Raw genomic sequence first — 13,053 nt, forward strand, 5'->3', positions numbered from 1 at the left:
ATGTCTTTGCCAGGATTCTGAACTAAAGTATAAGCAAAAAACATTCCATGGGATATTACATAACGTTTTATTTCATGTGCTCAAGTGGTTTGTGGAAATTAACTTATAAAACTGAGACTATAAAATTTGAGACAGTACTTCTGAGCCTCAAATGAATCTTTTTATTAACTCAATTACAGAACTGTGTCACAGAGACAGGTAACAGCAGTAGTCTATTGCAGTCTACTCACATGAATTTAAGGCCTCTAGTGACAGCGAGCTGGGATCATGTGTCTTATCTCAATACATCACAGTGTGCTTTAACAGCAACTTGGAATTTTTAATAGGCAATTTTGACAAAATGTCATTTTTGTCTTATGTCCAAACTTAAGATTCTCAACTCCAGATATGCTGAGCATCCTCTGTACTAAATGCTCACCTATAAACTATTATTTAATATTTATTTCCTAAAATCTACTTTTTGTTTGTTTAGTCTTGGTCACTAAAAAAAAATTGAAACATAAGTAGTTCTGCATTTTCTAAGTGAAACTGTAGAAAAAATTGTTTACTTGCAAAAAGCTTGAGGTCTGAGGATTCCACTTCTCTTCTGGTCTTCCGTGCCACGTATTTAAGATGCTTAAACAAACCTGAGAAATAAGGAGAAAAAGGAGTGCTTTTTAAAAGCAAACTGTGACAACTAAAAGTAAAAGTGAAATGCTATTGTGTCAAGTATTTCAGTTGTGTGTTCACAATCAAAACCCGAAGGCTCCATCTGCTAAAACAAACTGGCATCTTCACATGTGCCCCAAATCTGTGTGACTTTTTAAGTTTGCCATCACGAAAATGCATCAGTACCTACCACACATTAATATAAATAAAATGTTTTTAAATGAAAAGTACCTCTTTTCCAAACCAAAAACAAATCAGTGATTTTTAAAAATATCTTTCAAAATTTTATAAATTTTGAAAATTGGGCATAACTTAATAGAAGAGATCATGACTTCATATTTGTCTCTGCGTTCAATCTGTTGAAATTGATTGTTTTGGTCGAAGTACACGAATAACATCTGGCCTGACACAAACATGAAGGTGGAGGTGAAGGACTGCACAGTTACAGTAAAAGGCTCTTGAGGCTCGAACTTGAAGACACACGACATACCTGTTCACTCAGAGAGCAAGAATGAACTCAAACTATCTGACAAACACAGGTCAACAGGTCACTCTGGGACACCAGGGACATTTCATCTATTCTTACAAACAGTTTCATATAATGGGCAATGGATTTGGAAAATAAGCAGAAGTCCCTGTCCTTGCTATTCTCTCAGAGCTCTGAAAGCAGTATGCGAAATGTAATGATTCATTCAGCAAGTAATTTCATTAATAATTTTAAAAGACTTGTATCTCAACAGCTTTGTGCTTATTAAAGTACTGTCAGACAAACCATCCTGTTTGATCTGTAGAGCATCCCTGTGACTACCAATGGCAGGTGTTCTTATTCCTATGGAACTCAAGGTTAAATCTTGCTACCAGTATGTAATAGAACAAAACACTATATACTTCAGGATACAGGACTCTCAAGCCCTAATCCTCTTCTCTATACCATTAAGTCTTAAGAAGTAATTTCTTAAATAAATTTTAACATTTTACAGTTAAACTCTATTCAGGTTCCAGTCTTTTTCTTTAAGTCAAGTCAGCATTGCTATCTGCTCTTCTCTGCTCAGTTACAAAGGACCTGTTCTTTGCTTTCCCAAAGGAAGTATGCCTACATCTGGTTCAAGCTCCTGAAATAAACTCCAAAACAAATTCCAGCTTTATGACATGAGTTTATGATGAAGACAAAAGGAAACTGGCAAGCCCAGATCTGAGGCAGACTGTACCTTTTGAAAACAGGACTGCAAAACAAAGAGAAAGCTTGGGCTATCTTTAACACACCCATCTACTTCAAGCACTTGCTGTTCTCACATCATCAGAGTAGTGTCTGCTTGTGAGGTCCATAAAATGTCCCTGACCTTCTAGTGATTTTCAAACACTAAATACTCTCCACGTGGAATTTACTGTTGACACTTCATCCAACTGTCCAAAATTCCTTTGAAAAGTGATGACTGTTCTTCTGAATCAAATTTTAGAAGATTTATCACCACATGAAATAATATTTATTATACCTGTTTGTCAACTATTGGGTGGGGGGATAGAAATGCATCTTCCTATTTATAAGAAAATGGATAGTTATAATACAAAAAAAAAAGCAACACAGGAGAGTACCATGCTTTTGCCATTCATCTACCGCCAGGCACGTGTGAAATGGTAGCTGGAATTGGAGCTATCCAAAGAGGCAAAAACAGACATATGACTGTGCTGTCCCCAAACTGGAGAAGGCTCTCCAGTGGCCAAGGGCCGTGTTAAGTAAGTTTGTTCCTCAGTAACTTAGGAGTGTTAAGTGCTTCCTAACACTGTTGTGTTTCTACTCTTTTCGGTTCCTTCTCTCCTTCTTGAAGTTAATCTTTGCATATAGGGAAGAGAAGCATGACAAAAGTTATTACTCTGGAAATAAGATAACTAAAACAAAATTTTTGTTCAAATTTCAAAGATGTTTGGTTACAACACTTTGGCACCTGACACAAAAACTAATTGCATTACCTTGCCATCGTTATAAAGGTTTGGATTGAATCGCACACTGTGGCCACCGGTTGTTTCTAAATTCACAAGAGGGGGTGAACTGGGATAGTCTTGAGGAAAATAGACATCAAACTCAAAGCAGCCATTTGCATAAGGGGTGTCCGCTGGACCGGTTATCAGAACCTAGAGGGCATGCACAAACACACAAAAGTCTATGTTACTGCTCAACACTGCTATGTAGAAAAATGCAACCCAACATGAAATAAAAACGTCTTCTGACTTCCTATATGCATCTCTACTTGAATGTGTTAAAAATGAATACAGGATCGGACATGGTTTTAAATTAAGATCAAATGATTCGGTTTTGATAGAGATGAACTATGAAAAGACAGATGCTTTACTGGCAGCAAGAAAGCTTACCTTAACATCAAATACCTTTTAAAACATATTAAGTTAGTTTTTCCTGAGAGCTTTCCTTCATAATGTTCTCTATAGCATTTTCAACAATTGAAGATTTTAGGTACATTCATTATTAGATCTCAAAGGTATGAAGTTAGTTGTCTGCTTTAAATCTTCAGATAAGTTAATGTTCTTTGAAATACCTTACTTTTAATATTTTCCTCTGGGAAGAGACAAGTAAATAAAAGTTCTCATGTGATAACTTATGACAAAAAAAAAGTTCTGCGAGATCAGTAGGTGTTTCCCTCAGGGTTTCTGGCAGGCCAAAAAATAGCAGGGAACCCAACAGTGATTGTCAGAATTATGTGACAAGTTCGTCTGAACTCATCAGCAGGAACTGATTGTGTAAGGCAGGAGCAGCAAAGCCTCTGGCTCAGAACAGCTGTGTGTGGAAGTAAGTTTGGGGATCCTCTGTGTTAGGTACAGCTCACTGCTTAACAGAGAGAAAGTTACAAGTCTGAATTCATGTGATCCACCTGGTGATAACATACTTCCCTAGGCAGCCATCCTGCAACCTGCTCCACTGCTTGTAACAGGGAATGGAAATGTGGCTAAATAGGCAAGGTGTATGAAATTGCTATTTTAAAAGTCCAAAGGAACGAGTCAAAAGAGGAAGCAAACAAAAGAAATTTCCTCAAATCAATGGGTCAATAGTGTCAGCAGTATATCTAAGAAAGACAGAATAGCTAACCCATGAATTAAATCATAAATGTAAAGAAAGCCCCTCCAGGTGACAAATCTCTAAATCACCAGTGTTAAAACGTAAGGTGCAAGTTATTTATTATCACACTACCATTACTAAACTCATACATCTTATGGATTTATAAATACATTAAGTTTCCTAGAAAAGAAAAAAATAATGTTTGAAGCCTGATACTATAAAAGATGAGAGAAATATCTTAAATGTCAACGAAGAAACCCTGTAACTTTTCTCCTACTGTCCAGCATGAAATCCTTTACTACTGTGCTCACTGGGCATCCAACCTGCGGCCCAACGCAGCCCAGGATGGCTAGGAATGCGGCCCAACACAAATCGTACATCTACGTAAAACATTATGAGAATTCTTTTGTGTGTTTAAATGTCACAATGTGTTTAATACGTGGCCTAAGACAGCTTTTCTTTTTTCCAGTGTGGCCTAGAGATGCCAAAATGTCGGACACCCCTGCAAAACTATAATAGGCTCCGTACAGCCTTTGCTCAGGGAAGGTATTTGGTATTCTCTTCTAATTCTTTATTTTGAATAGCAGTCTCATCCACATATTCTGAACTAACTTTTGAACTAACTTTTGAAAAGGACTCTTTTCACCCGACTTCCAAAGCGGTCAACAGAACTGTACTAAACATCAAAATTCAGGCTATTTCTAGTGCTTTGTATGACTGTTGGAACAGTCGGCCGGGGGGATAATGGAAAAGGCCGTGCTCCTACCTTCATGATGTCGAGGCGCTCCTCGTCGCAGCGCACGAACACAGAGGAAGAGGAAGACAGGGGCAGCGAGGTGGACAGGGTCACGGCCTCCTGGGCGAGGCGGCGGGCCCGGGCAGCACTGTTTGCGTCATTCGCATTTTTCACCTGAGACATGTAGTGGTAATTTATTTTAAAACCCAGCTTCCCGTCTTCATCTTCAGAAACCATCTCAAACGTATCTAGAAAGAGAGAGAAACAGTGAAAAATAAAAGAGAATCGAAGTGGAGGATAGTAGCTACAATGACAAAAATCACAAATAAATCATTAGCCCTCCTTCTACTCAAAATGGAGAGGATTCCAAGCGAAAGAATAGCAAACGATAAATGTTTATGTAACATCTACTGCTTCATGGATGGAATATGTAATGGAAGCAAAAACAGGAAATGATTGTTTACTTATTTAAATCCTCATCCAATGAAATGTCATTGCCTTTAGAGGGAGGAAGGGATGTTTCCTGTTAGAGAACGAGACATGGATGGCTGCCCCCCCACCCCGTCCGGCCCAACTGCGGACTGAACCCACAGCCTTCTGGGGTACGGGGCGACGCTCCAACCGAGCACCAGGCATTTTTAATCTACACTGCAGACGTGCTGGTAGACGGTACCAAGTAGCTAAATGACAATGCAAAGCAGTAGATAATTTATTCTTAAAAAGATCCGTATATAAAATTTTAGGTAAAATAATTCAGAAATGCCAAAAAGTCTTCTCATTATATTTCATTTTTAAAAAACAAAGTCTTTACACACACACATACACACATGCGCGTGCACACCCGCTCCTGCAGAAGTAACACCCCCTCAATTGGGTGTGGTTGGTAGGATACATGAATGTCTCACAGGAGATGGACAGCAATTTGCATATTTCACCTAAAATGTCATATGGTGTGCTTGAGTGTGATATTGTTATGCTACACAATTAGATGCTTATAATTTTGTAATAAAAGATTTTATAATTAAAAAAAGGGTGTTATTTGTGCTGGGACCTGTATATTGTATTTGCACTGATTTCAAAAATCAGAAATGCCAGGCTGAAGCTTACTCTTGTATTACTTCTGGAATTTAAGTTACTAGAATAGAAAATTATTAATCTAAGTACTTCAATAAAATATAATTAATGGGCTCATATTAACCATTTATTTAGGGAGATTTAGAATGACTTATTCTTTATTTATAAGCTATGCATACCATAGAAAGGAGTGGATTTGAGCTTTATCTGCAATTCAGATTAACCCTACCCCACCAAAGGATTAAAATAAAGATATTTAAATAAATTACAACATTAAACCAAAACCACTCACTAGGGCAAATGCTGTCATTGGAAGCAATGATAACTTTGATCTTGTGTTCACACGATTCTAAGTGCACGGAAAAACACTAGAGCTGCAGTAACACTCAGCACTATCATACAAAATTTACAAAGCACTTACTCAGTACAAGGCTCTAGGCTAGGCTGTCTGGGCTCAATGACAACTAGGAAACCGTACCTGCCTCCAAAGAGCTTCCAGTCCAACCAAAAGGGGAGGCCTGGGAAGACTGCCACTCGTCTGTGCACAGCTGTGTCTGAGAGAGAGTGCCACAACCTTTTACTATTCTTTCAGAAGAACAGGAACTTTCCGTCCATTTCCTGTAGAAACGATCACCAATTCTGTACAACTAGAAGCTAACTTAAGCAGCAAATTTCCTTTGAATCTTATGAACGGCAACCACCGGACACAAAGAAAAGCCCATTCCCATGCCTGGAGGAAAACTCGGATGTCACATCTCTACAACAGGATGGGGCCTACTAATACCCACGTTTTATCGATGTAGTCAAACATAATGGCTAGCTGCTAAAAATGTATATCCTGTTTGACTCAGCAACTCCCTATTAAGCTGTCCTAAGGAAATAATCATGGACGTGAACAAATCTCTATGTGCAATAATGGCCATTGAGATGTTTGCTGCATGTTACTGAAAAACTGGAAACAACCTAAAGGTCCAGTTATTGATGAACAAATGATACTATATCATACGATGGAATGAATATTAGGCAGTCAATAAATCAAACAGCACAAGAATCATGACATTAGAAAATGTTTGTTACATAAGGTAGAAAATGTAGTTTATTTTTAATAAAAAGCTAAACAGAAAGTATGTATTTTTTCTGAGTTACTTTAAAAGTCACTGGGTAGCAAAACTCACTGTGTTTAAAGTCACATCCACCTTGGAGAATTTAAGACTCTCTGATATGACAAACCCCTTCTGGAGGGCTCCCATTCATCAAAGGCTGTGACATATGACTCTGAGTTTCTTAATCAGAGGTAATTAAATCAGAATTGGCCACACATGGAGAAGCATAAGCACACTCATGTTGATAAAAAACTAAAACATTCTGTATTGAAACTAACTAAAAAATATAGAGATGGAATGTGGCTAAACACTTCCAACTACAGTACGTTTTTAAAAGATATTAATACATATTTGTGTATGACTTAGTAATTGGACCAAAACCAAAAGCTCAAATAAGATATTTAATTCCAACACAGTTCAGAAACTTTCCTCTAAGAATCCTAGAACAAATTTGCTGTTTTTCTAACAGAAGCCTGGTGGTTTAAAATACTTTCACACTCTATTTCACACTCTTCAAAAGGCAGAAATTGATTCCCTTTCTCTGAGTCAGGGACAGACTTAGTGACTTGATTCTAATGAACCAACAGAAGCAATGGAGTATGACTCCAGAACCATGGCACAAAAGGCAGTGTGGAGTCCTGGTCTCTCTCGGAAGAACCCGATGTGATGTGTGAAGACATTCACGAATCCTATGGAAGTTTCTTATCTGTGGCCTAGAGATGCAATTCTCAGGAGGAGAAACAAGGTCACGGGATGGGAGGAACACCCACACCAGGCCCACCACGCCCCAAGAGAGAGCTCCAACCTCAAGTCACCGGGCCTTCTGAACCCTGCTTCCATTGCTCCATCCTTGGGCACTGCTGAAATATGCTTTTTACTGCATTTCTGCCGTTTTATAAAAATATGACAAAACTAATTTAAAACAAAACAAAACACAAGTCCCATGGAGAATCCCACATGTCAAAGAGCTATCAACAGCCACAGGAGTGAGCCCGAACACACAGGCCCCAGAGCCAGTCCAGCTGTCACATGAGTGCAGACCCAGCCAACGCCCTGACAGCAGACTCAGGGGACACCTACACCAGAACCTGAGAAACAAACCGTTCCTGAGTTCCTGATCCATGGAAACAGTGAGTAATATGTTTGAAGCACCGAAGTTTTGGGAGTAACTTTGTATCCAACAATAAATAATACAGAACAATTTAATACAGTATACTGTAGAAACTAATGAGAGTCCAAAAACCTATAAACAACCATATTAATGCTTAATCCAATTCATAATCCAAATAAAGTATTTAGTTTTATTACTTATAAAAATAAATGTTCAGTTAAGTGCTTCTTCAGAAGTGTTGTTTTAAAAATATGTCAATATACTTCGAGTGAAAGCAAGACACTAGACTGCCAAACTGAATTAGGCAAAAGGCTGTAATATTACTAGAAATTAACCAAACAAAAGTATAAAAAGGAAAAATCTGCTTGGCACAAACTATGGAAAAAACTTTAAAAGAAATAAAAATGGTTATCACCCAATCAGAACAAAATGATAATTACAGCCCCCAGTGTCACCTTAGGATTAATAAACTTCAGTAATGAATGTGTAGGGAAAAAATAAGCACTTGAAAATTATTTCTGAAAAGTCCAAAGCAGCTTTTCAATGATAAACTAAGATGACACAAGATAACTCAATCAATATAAATTTTTTCCACCCCAGGGTAAAACGTTTTTCCAAGGAGGAGGAAGTGATTCTTGGTTAGAAGAATCACTTCTCTCTCCCCGACCCTATTTCTGACACCTCCCACTTCTTTCAAGTTCTATACACAAAATAAGAGCAAAAATATTTAATATAAAAATCCAAGCATCAAAATAAAAATGAAGAAACTAAAAGCAGGCTGAAGCTAGACATCACAGCCAAAGCCTTATGAATTCTGAAAGAGCAATAAATCCAGAGCTCAGCAGCTACAGAAAACCACACGTGGCTCATGAAACGCTACTTAAAATCCCGGCCTAGGCGTACTGTGGCCAGGGCCTGCTTCTCCTTCGCTTTTGTCTCAGGCAAATACTAAGCCCTATATCCCGGGGGTGAGGGGAGACACACCCAGCTGATGCCCTTCCCTACGTCTGTACCAGAATAGACCAAAAAGGTATTGTTTTTTTTTTTTTCCAAGATTTATCTGTAACTTAAGCATGCTTTCAGGGGTTTCCCAATAAAGTTATTCTCCATTGCCTTGAGGTTTAAAATCCCATTCATTTAATTCAGAAGTACACATTAAAAGTTTCAATAGGTTTGCACTGATACCTAGCTGGGACAACTCACAGATCAAATCTCATTCAGAATAAAAGTACAGTCAGTAAAGAACTAGTTTCTTCAGGCTTTCTGAGCTGGAGGAAGGGGAATGAGAATTTTTGTGGAAAATAGGCTGTCACAAAGTGGAAAAGTGTATGGAAACGTGAAGTTAAAGATAAACACACCTAACATCAGATGTTTGTTTCAAGTCTACCAACAGCAGACAATCTTAAGGTCTTCTCACGAATAAGAACTTTTCAAAGACATGAGTACTTTATCATTTTCAAATAATTTTCATATATATTATCTCATGTGATTTTTATTGCAAACCTGGGAGGTTAAGTAGGGCAAAACTAAATAATTTACAAGGAGGGATCCCCCCTCAAAAAATCAAACCAGAATTATCTTCTGGAGGGCAGGCCCCTTGTAGTAAAGGCTGGCTGACCCAGCTCGGTGAGTGTTCTGGGAACCCATCAGTACTGGTGTACCAGCTGGCGTTGTTGTGAGAGGCTGTTTTTGGCCTCAGTGATTTTTTTTTTTGAAGACTCAATACACTTGCCCATTTCATGATGAGTGATTTACAAGTGTAGCTGTCCACACTGCACTGAGTGTTCAGCAGTTTCTGACCAAAAATGGCATGGCCCCCGTCCCCCACCCACCCTATTCACCTTTTTTTATCCCCTGAAAAAAAGCACTCAAAGGGAAATGTTTTGCCCACGTGGAAGAGGTGAAACAAAAAAAAGGCAAGAACCACTAAAAGGCATCAAAATCAGTGAGTTCAAAAACTGTTTTTGAGTAGTGGAAAAAGCATCTCGATAGGTGTATTGCGTCAAATAGGGAGTACTCTGAAGGTGACTAAAGTTTAAACATGTAAGAACAAACACACAATTTTTATAAATAAACTCCAGGGCTTTTTTGGATTGTTCCCTTGTAAACTGAGGTTTCAAAGACAGCATGACCAAAAAATCACAAAGTTCTTTGGGTTGGTTCTAAAGGATGGAAAAGAAGCACAAATGGTAACAGTTAATAATGGTCACTGAATTTAGAATTCTAGTGTTTATCTATAAACCAGCACCTTATGAGAGATGCTGATGAAATCTTTTCATCAGTTCTTACTTGCCCACAGTTTTGAAATGGTAAAGGATACAAGTGAACTACACTTTCCAAAGATAAATCTCAAGGAATTCTAAAATGGTAACAGTAACATATTCAAAGTCCCAGGTCTTGACTTCCCCCAGACCAGGATATACAGAAAGAAAACTTTCAGCCTGTCTGTTACACACCTGACTTTGTTTTTTTCTAGGTTTACACTGAATCATGATTTCCAAATATAACTATAAATACAGCTGTGAATTCCCAAAGATAAAAAGATGATTGTGTGTGTGTGTGTGTGTGTGTGTGTGTGTGTGTGTGTGAGAGAGAGAGAGAGAGAGAGAGAGAGAGAGAGAGAGAGAGAGAGAGAGAGAGAGAGAGAATAATTCATGGTCCAAGCAAGTTTTAAAATCTTTAGTTTACGGGAACATATTTCAATAACACTATTAAAAATTGTGAAACGAAATCTAAAGAAATAAAGATTAAAATGTGAACTTACCAAACTGCAATCTTTTCATAACAGCCTCATATTTTTCTTCAAGTGATTTCAATACTGATAGAGGTTTGGGTTTCATAGCCACCTTCTTTGAATATTCACCTAATTTTTTTTCTGTTAATTTTAGAAGATTAAAACAACAACAACAAAGAAACAATTAACTTCCAGGGGTCAAATTCTGAATTCCAAAAAAATTAAACTCTTCACAATCATCTTCCTACTGTACCATTTTAAGAATACATTTATTTTCTTTCATAAACATATAATAGGGCTAAAAAAACCCCCACCAACTTAAAATGGTAATTAGGTTCCATCCATTCAGAAAAAACAGCAGAAGTGAAACAGATAATGCAAAGTCATTTATATCCTCTGTTGCTATTACATGATAATATCAATTTTAACCAAATTCTAACACATAGTTGTTGGTTTTTTTTTGGGGGGGGTTTGTATCTCTTGGCACATGCTCCCCAGCTGGGGACCTGGCTAGAACTGAAGCATATGCTCTGACTGGGAATTGAACCAGCAACCTTTCAGTTGGAGGGTGGGGTTCAATACATTGAGCCGTACCAGCCAGGGCTCACACACAGTCTCAATGTGCTGTTTTCTATCTACTACAATGGCACTTTTCAATTTCGTGACTTTCAATGAGAAGAAAAACTTATGATGCATGCTCAGCCTACCAAATTTAGTGTTAGCAATCATACAGGCTAGATAAATATTTTACAATTAAAGATTACTGAAATAATTAACTTGAAAACCTGTCGGAACAAGATTTTAGGTGAATGAACTTGCTTAATTAAAACACCATTAATGTAGAGGGAAGAGAGAGGCAGTTTTCAGTAAGTAAATGAAAAAAAAAAAACAAAAAAAAAAACTTTGAAAAAAAAAACATCTTTGATCCAATGAAAAGCAGCACAAAAGAAACAGAATTATACCTTGATTTGCTTGCCTCAAACTGGTAGTGGCGGCACACACGATCTCAGCCGTCTTCTGGATATCTGGTACCAATAGAGTAAGTCCTTCTGGTTCTTGATCAGATGCATCTGGTTTTACACCAGTTTTTGCATTCTCCCTTTTAGATCTGAAAAAAATTTTAATATGGAAAAAATGAAAGAAAATTAAGATTTTAGGGTTGAAAAGTAAATACCTCTCTAAGCCAATAAGTGGTTACAAATCAAAATGATAATGTGCATTTCATTTGACATATACATGATGTATATCAGGGATAGTTTAAGTTAGATTTATTGTTGCTTCTGAAACTATAAGAAGCACAATAAATAATGTTTTGGGTACGTTTTCCCCTCAAAGATAAAAGCAAACAAGAGATAAATATTGTAGAAATGTCATGGTGTTAGACCCAGATATATGATGTGTCCTTGGAGCCATGCCTTTAAAAACATAGTCATTATAAATACCTAGAAATAAAGAGATCACTTCTATGTCTAAAAGTCACAGGCATCTGTCCCATCGTCTAAGATTTGGGAATCAAAGAACCAAATATACTTTTAAATTTTAGTGTCGATATATATTTCATCCACAGCTTATTAATATTCCTAAGGGGGAAAAAAGAAATATTCCAGAAAGGCTCACTATCGTATCTTAAGAAAATGTGCTTCCATATACCAAAACTTAATATAAACACTAAGTTCTAGAGCATAATAATTTAAAAGGTAATTCTCTATTATTCCCTATTCAGGGTCTAAAATGTACCCAACCTTATATGAAACTGTATATCATAATAGGATGTGTTACAGCAAGGTTTCAGTGTATAAGGCATCAAAATGTTTCCGTAAATTTTCTAGATGAATGAAGTAGTATTGTACCACAAGAGTCACTGAAAACAACTATCAATTGCCTTTTTTCTATTTCAGTTATCAGCACGTTACTCACACAATAAACATTACACTACTGCTTAGATGCTAAAAATCTGTATCTTTGTAAATTCATTATTAAATAATTTAAAACAAATGAAAACCATATATAAATAAACATGTTTAAAATATTTATGCTTACATATGATCTAAACTACACATCACTTATTTTTCTAGTTATATACCTACCAACAAAATGACTTGGCTATTTTTGGTTTGGCCAAAAATTGTTTGGCTTTTTCCATAAGATGGCTCTAGTAGCACTTAGTTGTCTTTAACGTCATTCGAATCCATTTGTCAGATTGTACTGTGACAGCTGTCATATCGGCATGCATTAAAAACAAACTTATTGAAGTTGGTGAATTTTTGTGTAGCCATTTTAATATTGAAGATGGAAGAAAATAAGCAACATTTTTAGAATATTATGCTTTATTATTTCAATAAAGGTAAAAAGGCAACTGAAACTCAAAAAAAAGATGTGGGCAGTGTAGGGAGAAGGAGCAGTGAGTAACTGAAGGTGTAAAAGTGGTTTGCGAAGTTTTACGCATGAGAATTCCTACTGGACAGTGCTCCACTGTCCAGAAGAGTAGACAGCAATCAAATGGGGACATTAATTGAGAATAATCAAACGTTATAGCACGTGGGAGATAACCAACATACTCAAAATCTCCAAATCAATAAA

At 37.0% G+C, this 13,053-nt stretch overlaps 1 protein-coding gene across 8 annotated transcripts in view; it reads right to left on the bottom strand.

Moving 5' to 3' along the window:
• Positions 1 to 13,053, bottom strand: part of BIRC6 (baculoviral IAP repeat containing 6) — a 199,318-nt gene that overhangs the window by 13,268 nt on the left and 172,997 nt on the right. For all 8 annotated transcript variants that reach the window (XM_045827786.1, XM_045827785.1, XM_045827789.1 and 5 more), the window contains exons 67-71: positions 11,436 to 11,581; positions 10,504 to 10,614; positions 4,482 to 4,699; positions 2,617 to 2,778; positions 549 to 626 (exon numbers count right to left, since the gene is read on the bottom strand). In XM_045827786.1, coding sequence (XP_045683742.1) covers positions 549 to 626; positions 2,617 to 2,778; positions 4,482 to 4,699; positions 10,504 to 10,614; positions 11,436 to 11,581 — 715 coding nt within the window. The remainder of the gene's footprint in view (positions 1 to 548; positions 627 to 2,616; positions 2,779 to 4,481; positions 4,700 to 10,503; positions 10,615 to 11,435; positions 11,582 to 13,053) is intronic.

This window comes from Phyllostomus hastatus, unplaced genomic scaffold (genome assembly GCF_019186645.2).
Source record: "Phyllostomus hastatus isolate PE091 unplaced genomic scaffold, TTU_PhHast_1.1 phas_scaffold_78, whole genome shotgun sequence".
NCBI classification, from domain to species: Eukaryota; Metazoa; Chordata; class Mammalia; order Chiroptera; family Phyllostomidae; genus Phyllostomus; species Phyllostomus hastatus.